Source organism: Eptatretus burgeri, chromosome 12 (assembly GCF_056783735.1).
Source record: "Eptatretus burgeri isolate ZD-2024b chromosome 12, Ebu_testis_v1, whole genome shotgun sequence".
Classification (NCBI taxonomy): Eukaryota; Metazoa; Chordata; class Myxini; order Myxiniformes; family Myxinidae; genus Eptatretus; species Eptatretus burgeri.
The window spans coordinates 4,366,828-4,389,679 of record NC_140972.1 but is presented as its reverse complement, the minus strand read 5'-3'; the positions used below and the strand labels follow the sequence as shown (position 1 = coordinate 4,389,679).

The window sequence follows — 22,852 nt, the reverse complement described above, 5'->3', positions numbered from 1 at the left end:
TCTCGCCTGCCTAAAAAGTAGTAAACATTTATTTGAGTGAGTAAGGGAGTCAGAATGTGCTTTATATGTACTTATATCAAATGGTACCTCTTCACTAGAATCGTGACCGTGAACGCTTGTCTCATATTAGCCCTTGTAACAATTGCTGTGGTGAGACAAGTTCATGGTCACCATTGCAGTGAAGAGGTACCATTTGATATTCATCACAGAGGGTGTAGCTAGCCAGCCCAACACTTGAGAGTAATCCACTAGATGCTGATGAAGACCAGTGGGCCAGAAACACATCCATGGATTGATTACCAAATGATGGGCTGACATTTGCCAAAAAAAAGTTGGATGGTTCACATGCGGGACCACATGTGGCAGCTGATACTGTTGGTGTACAGTGGCAGTCCCATTTCTTCCACAGGCTCTGCCCACTGCAGGCTGCACTTTAAACCAGAAGTACCTTTTTAATAAAAAAAAATATATTAAGTGGAAAGGTGGAGGGGGAGGGGTAGGAGGGGGGACCCATAGATATATTTTCTAAGAATAGTATGGACCGTGTGCTCGAGCCGGGTAGAATTACTCCTGTATTCGGTTTCTGGCAAACGTAATTCGTATGTAATATATGCACTGACGGGGGCAATGATTGTAAACAACAGGGGAAGGGTGTAATGTGTAAACCCTCCTGTATAGACGAGGTCAGGTGAGGACTTGAGCACCAGAAAGGCACTTGTCCAATGGATGGACATCATTGTGGGCCGTTTGGCCAGAGAACTGCTGGCCACAGCAGTGAAGTGAGCTATGGTGTCCTGGTTGAGGGCGGAACACTTTAAAAAGTGGCTGCAAAGTAAGACGGGACAACCTGAAAGATGTTGCCGCCCATCGGCAGCGGGCGACCGATACGGGACTTCCAAAATGACGTAATGTGCCCCCAGAATGCTCATTATTCATGCGCATAGCCCCTTGGTAACAATGTTGATTGTTTCCATATTTTGTGTGTGTGAGAGAAAATGATTGTTGATTGTTACCTAAAATGGCTCACAAAGGTTCTAAAATCAGCGAAAATTACTTGAAAAAGTACCTGAAAGAAAAGGGGTGTGCCTCTGCACAACTAAAGAGTTGGATAACTTTCTCAGTTTATCAAAAGGATTGCGATCTTGCAACTACCTGTACTTCAAAATAAATTTTAAAAACGACGTTGTGGCCAGCATCAAGGCCTGAAGTATCGTAGACTGGCATATGAGATACCCAAACCCTCAATCCTTGCTCCCAGTGAATGGACTTTGAACCTTGCGAGAGTGCTTCCTATGCACATGGCAGGCTTGGTGATTTATTTAATTGACGTCTGCAATTAGGAAGACTGTGCTGTGCATCATTATCAACAGAGCAATGGATACCCCATCCTTTAACAAAAGGGCATCTTCACGTGAAAACACACAAAGCTTGTTGTGATTATATGTATGTGGGAGCAAGATATTCCAGGTCGACTTCCCTGAGGGAGACACCGTATCTGGTTTCGGTGCTTCTTAACAGTGATGAAATGGTCATATTTGGGGCTTGTGAATGCACAGGGTAAGTTTAAAACTTGTAATCGGCGTAAATGCTTGATCATTTGACACAAAATATTCAACATTGGCATGCCTGCCCATGGAGAATTTTTTTTTTCTTTAGCAAAGTTACATGATGATTGAACGGAAAATGCAGCCGGCATTCCAAAAAGTCTGTTTTCTGCAGGCATGGGTTTTCTGGAGGCTATTTGACTTTCAGATTTTGCACTAGCAATGGCAGGTTAAAAGTGCCGGCACGAGTTGAAGCGAGTCGCTGAAAATGCACACAAACCGCACGCATGAAAGGCCTCGATAGCATTCTTACGTTGATTGGAAAGTCGCGTATTGCGGGACCAACCTCGTCCTTGAAAGGTGATCCCAATGGGGATTAAAAACTGTGTAGGCACATACGTGCGGGAGTTTGACCTTTGGAAGAAGACATCTCGGCTCACTCTATGTTTCGTGGCTTGTCCGCGGAAGACAGATCTCCTCTTCTGCCCTGAGCTGCACTTAGCCTTGCGCCACACCAGACTGTGCGACATAATCGTTCTGTAGCCATGACAAGCTTGTGGCTTGCTCAAGTCCTCACTTGTTCTGTTCCTCTTCATGGTTGGAATCTGGCACTATCGGTGCCATTAGTGAGATTTTTATGCCTCTGCTGACGAAGTTGCTGGAGGCATTATATTTTCGGGTTGTCCGTCCCTCCATACGTACATCCGTACATCCAGCCTACTACTTTTCTTCGTTTTCTCTGCAACCGCTTATCCGATTGACAATGCATTTTCACCATAGGTGCAATTACTCATGTGGAATGTTTTAATAAGTATTACGTCATAGGTCATGTGGTGTGACAGCCATGTTGGAAAAACGGAAAAAACTTTGGACCTCTGTATCTCTAAAACCGCTCTATGGGGAAAAAAATGAAACTTGGCACATGGCAAGTATTCTCCGTGGTAAACAAGTGTGATGTTTTTTTTTAATGATGTCATAGGTGGCTTTGTTATGATGTCATAATTGCATCTGCCAAATGCTTTGTCTGATCTGAATGAAAATATTTGTGGGTCATTTAGTGCTAAATTGTATGGGGAGGCGGGGGGGGGGGGTATTGATGACGTCGTCGATCACATGCTTCAGCAGCCATGTCTTTTTTAAACATGAAAACCTTCAAAAATCTTCTTCTCCAAAATGGTTGAACGGATCGATGGGAAACTTTACAGGTATGGTCGCCTTTCCATGAGGAACCAAAAGTTCTCCACCTATGATGTCATAGGCCACATGGTTTGGCAGCCATATTGGATTTACCCTAAAACCTTTAAAAATCATCTTCTCCAGAATGGCTGAAGAGATTGAGGGTAAACTTCACACACATGTTTCCCAAGTCTTGGGGATACCAGGGTGTTCATGATTAATCAACAGGTCACATCGTCTGACAGCCGTATTGGATTGAACGAAAATCTTGAAAAAAAAATTATTTCTCTTGAACCGCTTCAATCGATGGGGAACGTTTGTTTTAAATTTCAACCTGATTGGACACATGGTCTGGCAGCCAGAATTATTTACTATTTTTCATCTGGGTTCAGGGATTTAAATCAAACTTGGTACAAGTATTATAATGATGTAATAATGTGGGCAGAGGCATATCTGGCAACGTCGCGATGTCGAAGAGAACCGTTCTAGTGTATTTTGGTGTTGAAGTTTGCGTTTTCTCCCCTTTCAACTCCATCTGTGTCTGTTGATGGCAAAATGTGTTCTGTTTATTTATTTATTTATTTATTTATTTATAGCATCTTATCCATCCTTATCCCCATATACATTTAGAATAAACATTATAAATCCAAGAAACACCTTCCCACCTTTTGCTTTCCCACACTTGAGCAACCACCAGTCTCAGCTTTATTTGAGTGATCCTTAGTGGATCGTAACTTGTTAAACAGTTAATTATGAACAGAGTAAGTTCAATCATCATTTCGGTCATGAGCAGAGGTCTTTGGATCTCCGGTTACAGAGTCCTTTAGCTGGGCCTGTGACATGACAATATATATTCAGGTAGCAAAAGGGACATGTGCAGACTTTGAGTGTTGAATGATTATTCACTAGCATAACCCACGCTCTGCGCGACATGTTGGGGTGGGTGTGTTTGAGAAAGGAACTAATGCAGAGTATCAGTAGTAATTTTACTTTAATGCAGTAAGTGGAATACGATTTCACTGTTTCAGAACCATTTTATTTACTTTTTTTGTACCATGCACCTCATATGGTCTTTGAGATAATGTAAGCCGAATATCACGTTACTCGAGCGCAGAACAAAGTCGAAGATAGCGCGACACGAAACCACAAACTCGGAAATAATATATAAGATGTGTTTGGGCAGAGTTATTACCTCATACTCCTCTACTATTCGTTGGAACTTGTCTGTCCCCAACTTCCATAATAGGTTAAGGCGTGGTGTGCCCCGTGAGGCACATGCTGTGGCACGGATCCTGCCTCAGTTCCTCGATGACTTCTTTCCACCACAAGACGTGATGAACAAAATTATTGGCGAGTTCCTCTCCGGCCAGCAGCCTTATCCACAGCTCATGGCTTCGGTTCTTTACAAGGTAATGTGCATGATACAGCAACATTTTCCTTTGTCCCTCTGCACCAAACCTGACATCACATTTGGGTGTGATGTATCGATGTACAGGTCAACATCAATACTAAAATACAAGCCATTACATCTTTTGAATGGTTTGTGCAGCAGGCCCGCCCCGAACGCGGATTTCCGCATCGCGGTTTTGCCCAATGCGGGATATTTCAAGAATGTAACTCTTTCGACCGGGGACGTCTGCTGTGCAGTACTTCAAGATATATACTGAGATTGAGAAAAACATCCTCCAGTAATTTAAGAATGATTATCCTGTTGATGAAAATGCTTGCACTGTAACCAAGCCTTTCTAACTGTGTGTTCAGGTTTTCAAAGGACTTCATAGTAGTGGACGCTCATCCATGGTGCGTGAGTGGGTCATGCTGTCGTTGTCAAACTTCACGCAACGCACACCAATTGGCATGGCCATCTGGAGTCTCTCGTGCCTTTTTGTCAGCGCGTCACTCACCCCCTGGATCTCATCTTTGTATCCTTACTTTGCTTGCGTCATCGTTTATATCGTTGTTCTCATTATGCTCTTTCATGCATGTGAGATTAAAAGGTGATACAAGAGAGGAACACTCCATGGAAAATGAAACAAATCCTAAAATGTGAAGCCCAAACGTTAAAAGTTTTCATGCCTCCGCTGACGAAGTTGCCGGAGGCATTACGTTTTTGGGTTGTCCGTCCGTGCGTCCGTGATAGGTTTTTCGTTACCGCAATAACTTAAGAATTGGCTGAAGGGATCTAAGTCAAAGTTGGTACAAGTATGTACAATGATGTAAAGATGAACTGATTAGATTATGCGGTCAAGAGGTCAAAGGTAAGAGGTCATATTTGGTAAAGACTTTGTTACCGCGCTAACTTGTGAACCATTGATGGGATTTTGAGCAAACTTCGTATAAGTATATGTTATGATGCAAAGATGAACTGATTAGATTTGGGCATCAAGAGGTCAAAGGTCAGAGGTTAGGTCAGGTAAAAATGTGGTACTTGAGAACAGCTCAAGGGATTTAAATCAAATTTGGTGCAAGTATGTATAATGATGTAATGTCGGTAGAGGCATATCAGGAGACTTCAAAGAGTGCTGTTCTAGTCCTTTTTACGTTTCAGCTGCAGGGTGCCCTTTATGTCCACCTGATCCTGAAATGCCCTCCTATCTGACACGTACACATGCATGCCCTTACAACATGCAATTGTTTATTTCAGGCAATTTTAAGAAGTACTTGGCTGCCAGTTTTCTCATTAGTATGTCACTTAAAAGATATTGAAATGCCAACATGCATGGTACAAGTGATGCTGAAAGGCAATACTTAGTCTTAAGTTACTGTTGCATTACCATGAAAATTGTGTTTGTAACTATAATATTGAATGACTCGGTTACATCCGACTGTATCGAATGAAGAATTCGTCTTTTTCTCGTGAAGGCTGGTGTCTAACTGTGTCAGCAGACAGATAGAACAACAGATTGAATCGACATGACGTTTATCGAGGAATGCTAACCCATATGGGAACCAAGCATGAGCAGGCATTTTGGTTGTTAGCCCTTCGTCAGAGCAAAGAGCTCTTTAGAGTACCTCCATCAACCTTCTGTTCATTTCATACATCATTGCACCTGACTGTATTTGCACAGTCTTACATCTGTCCTGTCGACGGGTTTTTGTGCATGACTGTTGCTTTGGCACTTGATGCCCAAGAAATATTTGTGTTAATTTGCGTCGTGCTCAGTCAGAAACACATTTTGTACCTGCAGAGTACAACGTGGGCAGAGGTGGAGATGTGCAGTTTTGCACCACAGGCCAATATCTCAAGGATTTTAGTCCACATTATTTGGGGAAAGGACAGCTGGCTTTCTTGCAACATCCACTGATATTGATTTCTCCCACTATGTTTGTGTTTTTGCATTGTGCCCACTGAAGTGAAGTCGATGCATCCCTCCACAGTAAAGAGGAAAATGTTTCGGCTGAAGGCAATCCCACAGAGTTGTGGAAAGCATGCCTTGAACACGTTAAATTGCAACGCACAATTATACGATAAACGCTGTGTGCGCAAATTGCATGTGCGCAGCATCCGAAGTACAGTTGATGTAAGGAGGATGGTGCAGTGTGTTGTTACACATTGCTTTTAGAACTATCCCTAGTTTTGCACATAACAATGTGTGACTTTTGTACACATCGTTGCATGCGTTTAAGTGCATATTTCATTTTGCCTGCAGTCATCTGAGCTGTTGCCGAGATATATATCTCCTGAGTCGACCAAGCAGAATCAAATTACGTCGCAGTCGTGGGACAGACTGATCACTGCGAATTTGATAACGATTGGCCTTGCCATTCTAAAAAATTTGAAACCAAGTCACGAACAACGGATTGGTCAAAAGGTGAAAAGGTTTAACATTTATTCACCAAAACTATCATCTATAATTTAATATTTATAAACATTGCCATCATTGTTGATGATATATATATATATATATATATTGGATCATTGGATCCCAAGCCACCACCCTAACCACTAAGCCAACACCAGGCAGGATATATATATATATATATATATATATATATATATATATATATATATATATATATATATATATATATATATATATATATATATATATATATATATATATATATATATATCTAGAGAAGATATAGCTCAAAGAAGAAGAAGAGATATATATATATATATATATATATATATATATATATATATATATATATATATATATATATATATATATATATATATATTGTTGCGGATTCGCGCCCGCCGGCGTGCGAACGGCCACGTAACTCGAATCGCGGCACGTCGTCCACCGGACGGACAATCCCGTCGTGACCCTCTCGGACTAACGCCGGGAACTAGTCACGGGTGGACCTTTCGGCCTCACCACGATCGTGCCAATCGGCCCCCGCGTGGGATAGGGTTGCTCGCCAAATTCGACCTACCTAAGTACCCACACGGAGGGTAGACCGGGCGATCGCACCTCGCCGCAGGTCGACTTCGAACACGGGCCACTTTAAGCGACCCATTCCGTACTATCGGGATAACCGAGCGGTGTTATCGTCAACCTGGACGGTTCGATTAATTATCGGGCGTTTTGGCCCACGACCAACCCTTTACGTGAAGTAAGATGGAGATTCAATAAAGGAAAAGACGAAGCGAAACGGGAAAAACAGTTCAACATGAAGCACATTTATTTCGCGATGAACGGAAAGCGCACATACACAATTCCACCAAAAGCAAATGTAAAAGAAGAAGAAACACAATAATACACAAAAAGCAAATGCAACAATGCAGATCTAACCGACTACCGAGCACACGGCAACACTTATACAGTTTTACTTCACAGACGGCGCCGACAACACATATACTCAAAGCAAAAGAAAAGGACCACCCTCAAGGATGAGGGGGGTAGGCGGGCCTGGGGCCGAGACCGCGTCGGGCCTACCCGTCTGATGATGAGCCGCAAGATGGCGGTGGCGCCCCGACTCCGCGGGCCTCGCAGACAGTGTCTGGTAGGGGGTGGGAACGGGGCCCCCTTCTCGCACTATCTCAGCGCGGGGGGAAACAGGAGGGGGTTGTTGATGCTCGGGGGGGATGAGAATATCTCCCCGGCTCGGGTCCCGCGACGAGCGTCTCCACCACGACCTCGGTCGCGCCGCCGGCCTCTCCCTCCGCAGCTCCCCGACTCCGACACGAGCACCCCCTCGACCGCCTTCGCCGCCGCCACCTCTCCACAGCTCCGTCCGACCGCCTTCTCTGACTCCTCTCTTGACTCGTCCCCACTCTTCACTGACTCCGAACTCTTAACTTCTCCCCTCCGAACTGCGAACTCTTAACTGCCTTGACTGACGAACGCAGCCCCTTATATGCCCCGTGGCCTCGCTCCTTCACCTTCGACCCTTTACCTCCGACCCTTCACCTCTAACTGGCTCCCCATTGGACCGAGGAAAAGTGGGCGTGAATGCTTTTTGATCCATGAATTTGCATATAGCGATATTACTCCAACGCACCTGGAGGCGGGGCCAAATCGCCCCACGATCGCCGATAGGACGGAACAGAAGTGGGCGTGAGTCGTTTTTGATCCGTTTTCTTCGGAAAGGCCGGCGCTTTTGCACCCCTGCTCGGTGCGCGCCCTGCACGAGTCCAGTATCGGTACCCACAAGCGGCGTGGGAATGACAGTGATGCGATGGTTGCGAGGGCGAGTTGTGACGGTAAAGGTCGTGGCTGTTGTTGTGAAGCGGCGTTGCGGTTGGTGGTTGTTGTGTGATGGCTGTTGAGACGTGGTTGGTGGTGGTAGTAATGGCGGCTGGTCCAAAATAAAGATAGTAAAAGAAAAACGGCTATCTAGAAGGGTCGCAGCCCGCATGAATGACATTTATTCCCTCTAAACAACGGGTTTGGGCCTAACTACACATATACTTACAGAGATATCTCACCGAAGGGACCTGAATGGTGGTTTGCGAATTTCGTCAACCACAACACTACCCCCTCCCCTTTTTACAGACTCGTCCCGAGTCGTCAAATTTTCGTGTGCCATCATGTGTAGTTTTCCCCTAGTACATTTTACCTACGGATCCCTGAGTGCGACATTCATGGTATTCGTGTCCCCAAAATAAATAACCTGAGGGCTGTGTAACTACCTAAACAACTCACTCACACGGACGACTTAAATAAAATTGCCGGCGCTAGGACAGACATGCCGGGGGCGCACTCATATTTACAGTACATCTTAACCTTAACTTACAAATTTTACACTAAACCATGGCCCAGGATCAATGAACTCTGCAAAAAGAAAGCAGTTAGCAGGGAGCCAGGCTGCTCACATGCAGTCTCTGGCTCAAACAATGCAGGTGACAGTCTCTACCCAATGCAGGCCTTGCAGCACAGCAGCTGCAGACAATCCAGCCGGCACAGGCCTTGCAGCAAAACAACAGCTGCCGATGAAGTTGGTCGGCCTCTGCCTTGCAGCAACGCAGCCAGCAGATGAAGCTGGCCAGCCTTTGCCGTTCAGTGGAGGTTGGTGGAGGGAGTGCGGTGGTGCTGGCCACTCGGAAGGCGGGCTCGGACCTACCCTACGGTCTCCCTCCCAACCTATCGCCTTTGCCTGTCGCTTTCTATACCCACTCCCTTAATTTGTCAAACCCCAATTTAGCCCCAACTTATTTTTTTTATTTTTACTTCCCCACCATAAATCGTCCCCTAACCCCCTGTACTGTCCTTGTTCGGCTAACCTATTCTGTCACCTAGCCTACTCCCAACCCCTACGTTCCCTTCCCGGAGGGGAACAAGGGAGAGCTGGCGTCCTGTGCCGAGGCCCAACGAAGCCTCAGGATGGCCTCCCCAGAGTTCAGCGATCTATAACCAAAGTGGGTCCAGCGGCCCACAACGAGAGCGAGGGGATGGATGGTGCGGAGGGGTACACTTCCTAATCTATTTTAACCATTTAACTGTGAAACTACCCCGGGGCTTTCAACAAGCGCCTCTCGCTTAAACTATTGGTTCTAACAACCCAGATTCCCGTCGCCTGTGTTGGTGTCCTCACAATTTCGGGCCTCGCCCCCCCAATTTTCTCTCCTTGCCCTCACACGGTCTCATGGCTGGGACACGTGGCTCCCTTTGGCAGGCACGACCCTCTGCCGAATCTCCCGCTATGGCACCCCCGGGCACTACACTGCCTCCGAGCCTACCAGCTCCCTAACACCGGGGAGTGCCCCCCATGGCACCTCCCCTGAAACGCACACGTGGCAGGCTGGCTTCCCAGGCCCCTTTCCGAGGGGCACCCGTGCCCACTACGCTATCCCGGCCCCCCATGGGCCCTTGGCCTACCACGGCCGACTAGCCTGGTGCCCGGGGTACCCCCTCAGCGATACTCACTTTTCGCAGCCACGCTCCCAGCCCGTCAACAGGGCTCCTGCACCCCTCCAAACGGGTTTCGAGCCTACTTCCCCACCAACAACAAAACGACCTCCATTTTGTAAATTTGACGATCCCACTAACTCAGTCTATACTGACCCCGGGGTCCCTTGGGCGGGAGTCACTCCTCCCCCCAATCACTCATCGCACCATGCATTCCCCATTCGCTCCACTCACACAGACCCGCTGGCCTCACTCACTCATCATGTACTCACCTCACAACTCACCAACTCTTCAACACACACACCGCTGAACTCTGCCATCCTTCTAACTACCTCCCCTAACTAACTCGTGCTCCCACGTCGTCCCTTAAACTACAGCACGTTCCTTTTAACACTACGTAGCTAAGCTACGTCCCCTCTACACATTCACAAGTCTGTCACTGTCTCCAAATCTCGAAAATAACTTTTATTTCCCCACCTAAAGCTCATCTAAATCCCTCTAACTAATCCATTCCACGGACTCCATGAGGACTTACCCCTGCCCCATGAAGTCGGTCTAACTAAGCTAACTCTTCCCCCTAACTAGTTTCCATCCTGTGCCCTGGTCAAGGGGGTCTTCCACCCCTTGCCCAGGAATCCTGTGCACCCGAAAGTGAGGCTTGCTTTTTTTTGTTTTTTTCTTTCTTTACATGCGCAGCACCAGCGCGGCAACTCACAGCTCGCGCACTTTGCACCTGCCCGTGACGTCATGCAGCTGCACGTGTACCTCGTCCCTCCTTGGACGGTACCATCCGGCAGGGATACCCCTCCTGCCGGATTCCAACCCCGCGTGCAGCCATGACGTCACCGTGCGCATAAAAAAAAAACACAAGCCCCACGTCTCGAGGGGTTCCCCACGCGAACACATGTGCTTTGCCCGTTGGAGCTTAACACACACGATCGCGTGGAGAACCCGTCCGGTCCAAATCCGAAATCCTGCCTAAACTTTGTCCGTCCGCGGGATCGGCAAATCCACCGCTGGCGTTTCCGGACCGGGACTTCACTCTCGCAAGCGAGCACGTGGGGGCCTCGTGCGTTGCACAGCACGGACCTCGTGCTCACTGCTAGGTGAACCCGGCACGGTCCCCGAAACAACTACAGCCGCTACCTGGCTTTCTTTCCTCACATGTCGCCGTCGTCGCCATTCGACACACGCACTCACGCGTGTTACGACGCGAACACACCTCACCATTAAACTCACACCGGGAGACGCGGCTGCATGTTCACACATGCTAACCGACATCTCCCTTACATACCGCTCTCTCACACACACGGTCTCCCTTGCACTCGGCCGTTCACTCACGCATGCCACCTCCCTCGCACACGTAGCTCCACTCACTCGCGGCCTTTCACTCACTCGTGCCATTTCCCTCACACAAACCATACCACTCACACACGCGGGGGCACTCGCCCGCGGTGCCTCACTCATACACGCGGGGGCACTCATCCGCGGTGCCTCACTCACACATCGTGCCTCACTCACACACGCGGGGACACTCATCCGCGGTGCCTCACTCACACATCGTGCCTCACTCACACACGCGGGGACACTTGCCCGCGGTGTCTCACTCACACACGCGGGGGAACTCGCCCGCGGTGTCTCACTCACACACGCGGGGGCACTCGCCCGCGGTGTCTCATCCACACACGGCGTGCTGGGAAGCACACACTCCGGCACACTCGCCACCACACCACTCACACACGGGGTCGCTTCCACACACGGGGACGCACTCACACCTTGCACCACACACACCGGGACAACTACACTGGGGATTCGTGTCCCCACAAGGGTCTCCGGGGCCTCTATACCCCCCAAGCTCTCCGTGCACCTGTTCGCAGCACTCCTCCTCTCAACCTCGCAAAGCACGACCGAACTCACCTGGTCATGACTCGCCTCAAGGGGGCATACTCCCTCCCCTCGTTCCTGGAGGAGGCCATCCAACTGCTCGCACCGGGTCTCTACCCAGTCCGCGAGCTCACCCTCACTATCCTCCACTACCTCCTTGTGTGTGTGTATGTCTCTCGCCTTGCCATTATCATGCAGTCTCTCCTCTATTTTTTCTGTCTTCCGTGTCTCTATACATTTATAAGTTTCTGTTGTCCCCTCCTGTCTATTAGTCTCCGCTTCTTTCTGGCGTCTTTCCCTTATCTTTATGTAGGTCAACCTTGCTTTCTCCTTAAGTCGCTCCCGTCCTTCCCTGTTTTTCACTCCTTGCTCTTTCACGATCTCCGCGTCCCTCATCCTTGCTTTCCGTCTTAATTGTTCTTTTCTCTCCCTCGCAATTCCTTTCACCTCGTCTCTTGTCTCCCGTGTCTCTATACATTTTCTCTCCTTGTTCCTTATTTCTGTCTCTTCCTGGTTCCTTTTTCCTTCCCATCTGAGTCGTTCTTTCTCTCTGAGCCCCATTAGCTGTTCGTTCTCCCTCCGGAGCTCCTCAATCTCCGTTGACTCCAGTCTCACTCTCCGTTTTAGTTGTTCAATTTCACACTCATATAGTTGTTGTTTTCTCTCCCACTGTTCCTCCTACTCTTTGTTTTCCAATCTCATTGTTTCTTTCAATTGGCTCATTTCCTTCCTGTGTTTCATTCGCTGTTCTCTCACTACTCTTCCTCGTTTCCTCTCCTGTCCTTCCTTCTCCAGTTTCATGGTTTTCTTCATTTGGTTAATCTCCTTTTTGTGTTTCATTTGCTGCTGTCTCATTACTCTTCCTCGTTTCCTCTCCTGTCTTTCCTTATCCAGTTTCATGGTTTTCTTCATTTGGTTCATCTCCATTTTGTGTTTCATTCGCTGTTCTTTGTCTATCTCCTCGTACTCCAGCCTCAGCTTTTCTTTCAATTGGTCAACCTCAGATTCATGTTCTTTTTGTTTTCTATTCCATTGTTCCTCTCGTTCTTCCCTCTCCAATCTCCTTGTGTCCTTCAATCTCCTGATTTCTCCTTCCTGCTTCATTCCTTGCTCCTTCAACTTCTCCTCGTATTCCAACCTATTTTTTTTCCTTTTGGCGTTCAGTTTCAAATTCATACTCTTTCAGTTTTTTATTCCACTGTCTCTCTTGTTCCTCGTTCTGCAATCTCATCGTTTCCTTCAATTGACGGATTTCTTTCTCCTGTCTCATTCCTTGTTCTTTGTATTTCCTATTCCACTGTCTTCCTTGTTCCTCATTCTGCAATCTCGTTATTTCTTTCAGTTGGCTGACTTCCTTCTCCTGTCTGATTCTTTCTACCATCATTACTACTTTTTGCATCTCATTCTGCAATCTCGTGGTTTCCTTCAGTTGGCTGATTTCCTTCTGTCTCATTCCTTGTTCTTTCAGTATTCTTTCTTGTTCCTCATTCTGCAATCTCGTTATTTCTTTCAGTTGGCTGACTTCCTTTTCCTGTCTGATTCGTTCTTCCATCATTACTCTTTCTTGCATCTCATTCTTTAATCTGGCCTTCGCTTCCAGCTGTTCGATCTGTACAGTGTGGTTTCTTAACGTTTCATTTTCCGTTGTCGTTCTTTCTTCTCTCACCATCCTCAACTCGTTTTGTAATTCCCTCTCTTTGTTTTGGTGTTTCTGCAAATCAGAAGCTTTCTTTTCCAATTCCTTTCTCAATTTGCGTGCTTCTTCACTCATTTCATCTCTTCTTTCCACTGCTTCCCTCCTCAATTCGTCCCTTTTTTTACTGTATTCATTTAGTTTTTTCTGCCATTCCTTTCCCATTCTAATCTCCCCTTCCAGGATTTCTCTTTTAAACTGGCTTGCCCTTACCTCTCGCTTCAGTAGTTCCAATTCCCCATCTTGTTTGCGTTTTTCCTTTTCGAGCTTTGTTTTCCTTTCTCCTTCCTCCCTCAATTCTCCCTGCAGTTCGTCGAACTGTTCTGACTTTTCCAGCAATTGCTCCGCCCTTTCCTCGAGCTGTCTCTCTCCTCTTTTTATCTTCCATTCTGGGCTTTCTCTTTCCTGATTGCCTGTTCTTATCTCTTCCTTCAATAGTTCCAACTCCCCATCGTGTTCACATTTTTTCTCTTCCAACTGTATTTCCCTCACTCTCCCCTCTAGTTCTTTGAACCGCCTTGCTTCCTCCAATAATTTTTCCATTAATTGTTTTACTTCCAAGTCGTGCTCCTTTTGTTTCTTTTCAAGCTCGGTTTTCCATTCTTCCTCCCATTGTTTCCTTTCCTGGGAGATACCAATCTGCTGTTCCTCTATTCTTTTGTTCAGTTTGCTCTTCGCATATTCCAACTTACGGGTATAAAACACTACCAAATTCTTTTTCCCACGTAATTTGTCGACTCTATTGGCCAAGTCATGTTTTTGCCACCGAATTCGTTCCAGTAAATCGTCCAATCGCTGTGTACACCGTACACGTAATTTTTCTGAAGCGCGTCTGCGTGCCGTTGTGACTCGTCCACTCCACGTTGCACCTCCTCGATATATTCTTCATAACGCTTCACCTTTTCCAAGACATCCCCCAATTGTGCCTGAAGCCTGCCAATGCTTGCATAGTCATCCTGCCACGCCTGCCATGGCACATGCCGTGACCACGTGGCTTGAACCGGTGACTGGGAGCTTACGCCTCGTGCTGTGCCATTAATATCAGCCCGCTCCGTGCTGCCATTGTGCGACTCCGTTTGCCGGCAAAGTTCGTGCTCAAGCCGCTCCCACTGACCACAGTTAGTGGTGGGGTTATAATTATAAAAAGAACCGACCTGGGCCATGGATCCTACATGACGACACATACCTAATACCCCCGGCTCCCGCTCGCCTTGAGACGCCATCTTATTTCTCGTAAAGGGTTAATTTAGCTCGCTCGTAATTTGGAGGGAATCGGGGGTCGCTCCTCTCACCCCTGGACCGATTCCGTGAATTTAGCTGGAGACAGGAGAGCCCGTTTTCCCGTTCTCCAATACCAGTGCCCGAGAGGGCGATGAATTTATATCCCACTCCTGACACCAGTGTTGCGGATTCGCGCCCGCCGGCGTGCGAACGGCCACGTAACTCGAATCGCGGCACGTCGCCCACCGGACGGACAATCCCGTCGTGACCCTCTCGGACGAACGCCGGGAACTAGTCACGGGTGGACCTTTCGGCCTCACCACGATCGTGCCAATCGGCCCCCGCGTGGGATAGGGTTGCTCGCCAAATTCGACCTACCGAAGTACCCACACGGAGGGTAGACCGGGCGATCGCACCTCGCCGCAGGTCGACTTCGGACACGGGCCACTTTAAGCGACCCGTTCCGTACTATCGGGATAACCGAGCGGTGTTATCATCAACCTGGACGGTTCGATTAATTATCGGGCGTTTTAGCCCACGACCAACCCTTTACGTGAAGTAAGATGGAGATTCAATAAAGGAAAAGACGAAGCGAAACGGGAAAAACAGTTCAACATGAAGCACATTTATTTCGCGATGAACGGAAAGCGCACATACACAATTACACCAAAAGCAAATGTAAAAGAAGAAGAAACACAATAATACACAAAAAGCAAATGCAACAATGCAGATCTAACCGACTACCGAGCACACGGCAACACTTATACAGTTTTACTTCACAGACGGCGCCGACAACACATATACTCAAAGCAAAAGAAAAGGACCACCCTCAAGGATGAGGGGGGTAGGCGGGCCTGGGGCCGAGACCGCGTCGGGCCTACCCGTCTGATGATGAGCCGCAAGATGGCGGTGGCGCCCCGACTCCGCGGGCCTCGCGGACAGTGTCTGGTAGGGGGTGGGAACGGGGCCCCCTTCTCGCACTATCTCAGCGCGGGGGGAAACAGGAGGGGGTTGTTGATGCTCGGGGGGGATGAGAATATCTCCCTGGCTCGGGTCCCGCGACGAGCGTCTCCACCACGACCTCGGTCGCGCCGCCGGCCTCTCCCTCTGCAGCTCCCCGACTCCGACACGAGCACCCCCTCGACCGCCTTCGCCGCCGCCACCTCTCCACAGCTCCGTCCGACCGCCTTCTCTGACTCCTCTCTTGACTCGTCCCCACTCTTCACTGACTCCGAACTCTTAACTTCTCCCCTCCGAACTGCGAACTCTTAACTGCCTTGACTGACGAACGCAGCCCCTTATATGCCCCGTGGCCTCGCTCCTTCACCTTCGACCCTTTACCTCCGACCCTTCACCTCTAACTGGCTCCCCATTGGACCGAGGAAAAGTGGGCGTGAATGCTTTTTGATCCATGAATTTGCATATAGCGATATTACTCCAACGCACCTGGAGGCGGGGCCAAATCGCCCCACGATCGCCGATAGGACGGAACAGAAGTGGGCGTGAGTCGTTTTTGATCCGTTTTCTTCGGAAAGGCCGGCGCTTTTGCACCCCTGCTCGGTGCGCGCCCTGCACGAGTCCAGTATCGGTACCCACAAGCGGCGTGGGAATGACAGTGATGCGATGGTTGCGAGGGCGAGTTGTGACGGTAAAGGTCGTGGCTGTTGTTGTGAAGCGGCGTTGCGGTTGGTGGTTGTTGTGTGATGGCTGTTGAGACGTGGTTGGTGGTGGTAGTAATGGCGGCTGGTCCAAAATAAAGATAGTAAAAGAAAAACGGCTATCTAGAAGGGTCGCAGCCCGCATGAATGACATTTATTCCCTCTAAACAACGGGTTTGGGCCTAACTACACATATACTTACAGAGATATCTCACCGAAGGGACCTGAATGGTGGTTTGCGAATTTCGTCAACCACAACACTACGCGCTCCGGTTTTTACAGACTCGTCCCGAGTCGTCAAATTTTCGTGTGCCATCATGTGTAGTTTTCCCCTAGTACATTTTACCTACGGATCCCTGAGTGCGACATTCATGGTATTCGTGTCCCCAAAATAAATAACCTGAGGGCTGTGTAACTACCTAAACAACTCACTCACACGGACGACTTAAATAAAATTGCCGGCGCTAGGACAGACATGCCGGGGGCGCACTCATATTTACAGTACATCTTAACCTTAACTTACAAATTTTACACTAAACCATGGCCCAGGATCAATGAACTCTGCAAAAAGAAAGCAGTTAGCAGGGAGCCAGGCTGCTCACATGCAGTCTCTGGCTCAAACAATGCAGGTGACAGTCTCTACCCAATGCAGGCCTTGCAGCACAGCAGCTGCAGACAATCCAGCCGGCACAGGCCTTGCAGCAAAACAACAGCTGCCGATGAAGTTGGTCGGCCTCTGCCTTGCAGCAACGCAGCCAGCAGATGAAGCTGGCCAGCCTTTGCCGTTCAGTGGAGGTTGGTGGAGGGAGTGCGGTGGTGCTGGCCACTCGGAAGGCGGGCTCGGACCTACCCTACGGTCTCCCTCCCAACCTATCGCCTTTGCCTGTCGCTTTCTATACCCACTCCCTTAATTTGTCAAACCCCAATTTAGCCCCAACTTATTTTTTTTATTTTTACTTCCCCACCATAAATCGTCCCCTAACCCCCTGTACTGTCCTTGTTCGGCTAACCTATTCTGTCACCTAGCCTACTCCCAACCCCTACGTTCCCTTCCCGGAGGGGAACAAGGGAGAGCTGGCGTCCTGTGCCGAGGCCCAACGAAGCCTCAGGATGGCCTCCCCAGAGTTCAGCGATCTATAACCAAAGTGGGTCCAGCGGCCCACAACGAGAGCGAGGGGATGGATGGTGCGGAGGGGTACACTTCCTAATCTATTTTAACCATTTAACTGTGAAACTACCCCGGGGCTTTCAACAAGCGCCTCTCGCTTAAACTATTGGTTCTAACAACCCAGATTCCCGTCGCCTGTGTTGGTGTCCTCACAATTTCGGGCCTCGCCCCCCCAATTTTCTCTCCTTGCCCTCACACGGTCTCATGGCTGGGACACGTGGCTCCCTTTGGCAGGCACGACCCTCTGCCGAATCTCCCGCTATGGCACCCCCGGGCACTACACTGCCTCCGAGCCTACCAGCTCCCTAACACCGGGGAGTGCCCCCCATGGCACCTCCCCTGAAACGCACACGTGGCAGGCTGGCTTCCCAGGCCCCTTTCCGAGGGGCACCCGTGCCCACTACGCTATCCCGGCCCCCCATGGGCCCTTGGCCTACCACGGCCGACTAGCCTGGTGCCCGGGGTACCCCCTCAGCGATACTCACTTTTCGCAGCCACGCTCCCAGCCCGTCAACAGGGCTCCTGCACCCCTCCAAACGGGTTTCGAGCCTACTTCCCCACCAACAACAAAACGACCTCCATTTTGTAAATTTGACGATCCCACTAACTCAGTCTATACTGACCCCGGGGTCCCTTGGGCGGGAGTCACTCCTCCCCCAATCACTCATCGCACCATGCATTCCCCATTCGCTCCACTCACACAGACCCGCTGGCCTCACTCACTCATCATGTACTCACCTCACAACTCACCAACTCTTCAACACACACACCGCTGAACTCTGCCATCCTTCTAACTACCTCCCCTAACTAACTCGTGCTCCCACGTCGTCCCTTAAACTACAGCACGTTCCTTTTAACACTACGTAGCTAAGCTACGTCCCCTCTACACATTCACAAGTCTGTCACTGTCTCCAAATCTCGAAAATAACTTTTATTTCCCCACCTAAAGCTCATCTAAATCCCTCTAACTAATCCATTCCACGGACTCCATGAGGACTTACCCCTGCCCCATGAAGTCGGTCTAACTAAGCTAACTCTTCCCCCTAACTAGTTTCCATCCTGTGCCCTGGTCAAGGGGGTCTTCCACCCCTTGCCCAGGAATCCTGTGCACCCGAAAGTGAGGCTTGCTTTTTTTTGTTTTTTTCTTTCTTTACATGCGCAGCACCAGCGCGGCAACTCACAGCTCGCGCACTTTGCACCTGCCCGTGACGTCATGCAGCTGCACGTGTACCTCGTCCCTCCTTGGACGGTACCATCCGGCAGGGATACCCCTCCTGCCGGATTCCAACCCCGCGTGCAGCCATGACGTCACCGTGCGCATAAAAAAAAACACAAGCCCCACGTCTCGAGGGGTTCCCCACGCGAACACATGTGCTTTGCCCGTTGGAGCTTAACACACACGATCGCGTGGAGAACCCGTCCGGTCCAAATCCGAAATCCTGCCTAAACTTTGTCCGTCCGCGGGATCGGCAAATCCACCGCTGGCGTTTCCGGACCGGGACTTCACTCTCGCAAGCGAGCACGTGGGGGCCTCGTGCGTTGCACAGCACGGACCTCGTGCTCACTGCTAGGTGAACCCGGCACGGTCCCCGAAACAACTACAGCCGCTACCTGGCTTTCTTTCCTCACATGTCGCCGTCGTCGCCATTCGACACACGCACTCACGCGTGTTACGACGCGAACACACCTCACCATTAAACTCACACCGGGAGACGCGGCTGCATGTTCACACATGCTAACCGACATCTCCCTTACATACCGCTCTCTCACACACACGGTCTCCCTTGCACTCGGCCGTTCACTCACGCATGCCACCTCCCTCGCACACGTAGCTCCACTCACTCGCGGCCTTTCACTCACTCGTGCCATTTCCCTCACACAAACCATACCACTCACACACGCGGGGGCACTCGCCCGCGGTGCCTCACTCATACACGCGGGGGCACTCATCCGCGGTGCCTCACTCACACATCGTGCCTCACTCACACACGCGGGGACACTCATCCGCGGTGCCTCACTCACACATCGTGCCTCACTCACACACGCGGGGACACTTGCCCGCGGTGTCTCACTCACACACGCGGGGGAACTCGCCCGCGGTGTCTCACTCACACACGCGGGGGCACTCGCCCGCGGTGTCTCATCCACACACGGCGTGCTGGGAAGCACACACTCCGGCACACTCGCCACCACACCACTCACACACGGGGTCTTTGTCACACACGGGGACGCACTCACACCTTGCACCACACACACCGGGACAACCACACTGGGGATTCGTGTCCCCACAAGGGTCTCCGGGGCCTCTATACCCCCAAGCTCGGCGTGCACCTGTTCGCAGCACTCCTCCTCTCAACCTCGCAAAGCACGACCGAACTCACCTGGTCGTGACTCGCCTCAAGGGGGCATACTCCCTCCCCTCGTTCCTGGAGGAGGCCATCCAGCTGCTCGCACCGGGTCTCTACCCAGTCCGCGAGCTCACCCTCACTATCCTCCACTACCTCCTTGTGTGTGTGTATGTCTCTCGCCTTGCCATTATCATGCAGTCTCTCCTCTATTTTTTCTGTCTTCCGTGTCTCTATACATTTATAAGTTTCTGTTGTCCCCTCCTGTCTATTAGTCTCCGCTTCTTTCTGGCGTCTTTCCCTTATCTTTATGTAGGTCAACCTTGCTTTCTCCTTAAGTCGCTCCCGTCCTTCCCTGTTTTTCACTCCTTGCTCTTTCACGATCTCCGCGTCCCTCATCCTTGCTTTCCGTCTTAATTGTTCTTTTCTCTCCCTCGCAATTCCTTTCACCTCGTCTCTTGTCTCCCGTGTCTCTATACATTTTCTCTCCTTGTTCCTTATTTCTGTCTCTTCCTGGTTCCTTTTTCCTTCCCATCTGAGTCGTTCTTTCTCTCTGAGCCCCATTAGCTGTTCGTTCTCCCTCCGGAGCTCCTCAATCTCCGTTGACTCCAGTCTCGCTCTCCGTTTTAGTTGTTCAATTTCACACTCATATAGTTGTTGTTTTCTCTCCCACTGTTCCTCCTACTCTTTGTTTTCCAATCTCATTGTTTCTTTCAATTGGCTCATTTCCTTCCTGTGTTTCATTCGCTGTTCTCTCACTACTCTTCCTCGTTTCCTCTCCTGTCCTTCCTTCTCCAGTTTCATGGTTTTCTTCATTTGGTTAATCTCCTTTTTGTGTTTCATTTGCTGCTGTCTCATTACTCTTCCTCGTTTCCTCTCCTGTCTTTCCTTATCCAGTTTCATGGTTTTCTTCATTTGGTTCATCTCCATTTTGTGTTTCATTCGCTGTTCTTTGTCTATCTCCTCGTACTCCAGCCTCAGCTTTTCTTTCAATTGGTCAACCTCAGATTCATGTTCTTTTTGTTTTCTATTCCATTGTTCCTCTCGTTCTTCCCTCTCCAATCTCCTTGTGTCCTTCAATCTCCTGATTTCTCCTTCCTGCTTCATTCCTTGCTCCTTCAACTTCTCCTCGTATTCCAACCTATTTTTTTTCCTTTTGGCGTTCAGTTTCAAATTCATACTCTTTCAGTTTTTTATTCCACTGTCTCTCTTGTTCCTCGTTCTGCAATCTCATCGTTTCCTTCAATTGACGGATTTCTTTCTCCTGTCTCATTCCTTGTTCTTTGTATTTCCTATTCCACTGTCTTCCTTGTTCCTCATTCTGCAATCTCGTTATTTCTTTCAGTTGGCTGACTTCCTTCTCCTGTCTGATTCGTTCTTCCATCATTACTCTTTTTTGCATCTCATTCTGCAATCTCGTGGTTTCCTTCAGTTGGCTGATTTCCTTCTGTCTCATTCCTTGTTCTTTCAGTATTCTTTCTTGTTCCTCATTCTGCAATCTCGTTATTTCTTTCAGTTGGCTGACTTCCTTTTCCTGTCTGATTCGTTCTTCCATCATTACTCTTTCTTGCATCTCATTCTTTAATCTGGCCTTCGCTTCCAGCTGTTCGATCTGTACAGTGTGGTTTCTTAACGTTTCATTTTCCGTTGTCGTTCTTTCTTCTCTCACCATCCTCAACTCGTTTTGTAATTCCCTCTCTTTGTTTTGGTGTTTCTGCAAATCAGAAGCTTTCTTTTCCAATTCCTTTCTCAATTTGCGTGCTTCTTCACTCATTTCATCTCTTCTTTCCACTGCTTCCCTCCTCAATTCGTCCCTTTTTTTACTGTATTCATTTAGTTTTTTCTGCCATTCCTTTCCCATTCTAATCTCCCCTTCCAGGATTTCTCTTTTAAACTGGCTTGCCCTTACCTCTCGCTTCAGTAGTTCCAATTCCCCATCTTGTTCGCGTTTTTCCTTTTCGAGCTTTGTTTTCCTTTCTCCTTCCTCCCTCAATTCTCCCTGCAGTTCGTCGAACTGTTCTGACTTTTCCAGCAATTGCTCCGCCCTTTCCTCGAGCTGTCTCTCTCCTCTTTTTATCTTCCATTCTGGGCTTTCTCTTTCCTGATTGCCTGTTCTTATCTCTTCCTTCAATAGTTCCAACTCCCCATCGTGTTCACATTTTTTCTCTTCCAACTGTATTTCCCTCACTCTCCCCTCTAGTTCTTTGAACCGCCTTGCTTCCTCCAATAATTTTTCCATTAATTGTTTTACTTCCAAGTCGTGCTCCTTTTGTTTCTTTTCAAGCTCGGTTTTCCATTCTTCCTCCCATTGTTTCCTTTCCTGGGAGATACCAATCTGCTGTTCCTCTATTCTTTTGTTCAGTTTGCTCTTCGCATATTCCAACTTACGGGTATAAAACACTACCAAATTCTTTTTCCCACGTAATTTGTCGACTCTATTGGCCAAGTCATGTTTTTGCCACCGAATTCGTTCCAGTAAATCGTCCAATCGCTGTGTCCCCCCCGTACACGTAATTTTTCTGAAGCGCGTCTGCGTGCCGTTGTGACTCGTCCACTCCACGTTGCACCTCCTCGATATATTCTTCATAACGCTTCACCTTTTCCAAGACATCCCCCAATTGTGCCTGAAGCCTGCCAATGCTTGCATAGTCATCCTGCCACGCCTGCCATGGCACATGCCGTGACCACGTGGCTTGAACCGGTGACTGGGAGCTTACGCCTCGTGCTGTGCCATTAATATCAGCCCGCTCCGTGCTGCCATTGTGCGACTCCGTTTGCCGGCAAAGTTCGTGCTCAAGCCGCTCCCACTGACCACAGTTAGTGGTGGGGTTATAATTATAAAAAGAACCGACCTGGGCCATGGAT

The 22,852-nt window shown here is 48.9% G+C and overlaps 1 protein-coding gene across 5 annotated transcripts in view; it reads left to right on the top strand.

The window, feature by feature from the left end:
- The window catches only part of HTT (huntingtin), a 637,913-nt gene that overhangs the window by 602,009 nt on the left and 13,052 nt on the right, over positions 1-22,852 (top strand). For all 5 annotated transcript variants that reach the window (XM_085849284.1, XM_085849282.1, XM_085849286.1 and 2 more), the window contains 2 exons: positions 3,967-4,129; positions 4,482-4,642. In XM_085849284.1, the coding sequence (XP_085705410.1) occupies positions 3,967-4,129; positions 4,482-4,642 (324 nt within the window). The remainder of the gene's footprint in view (positions 1-3,966; positions 4,130-4,481; positions 4,643-22,852) is intronic.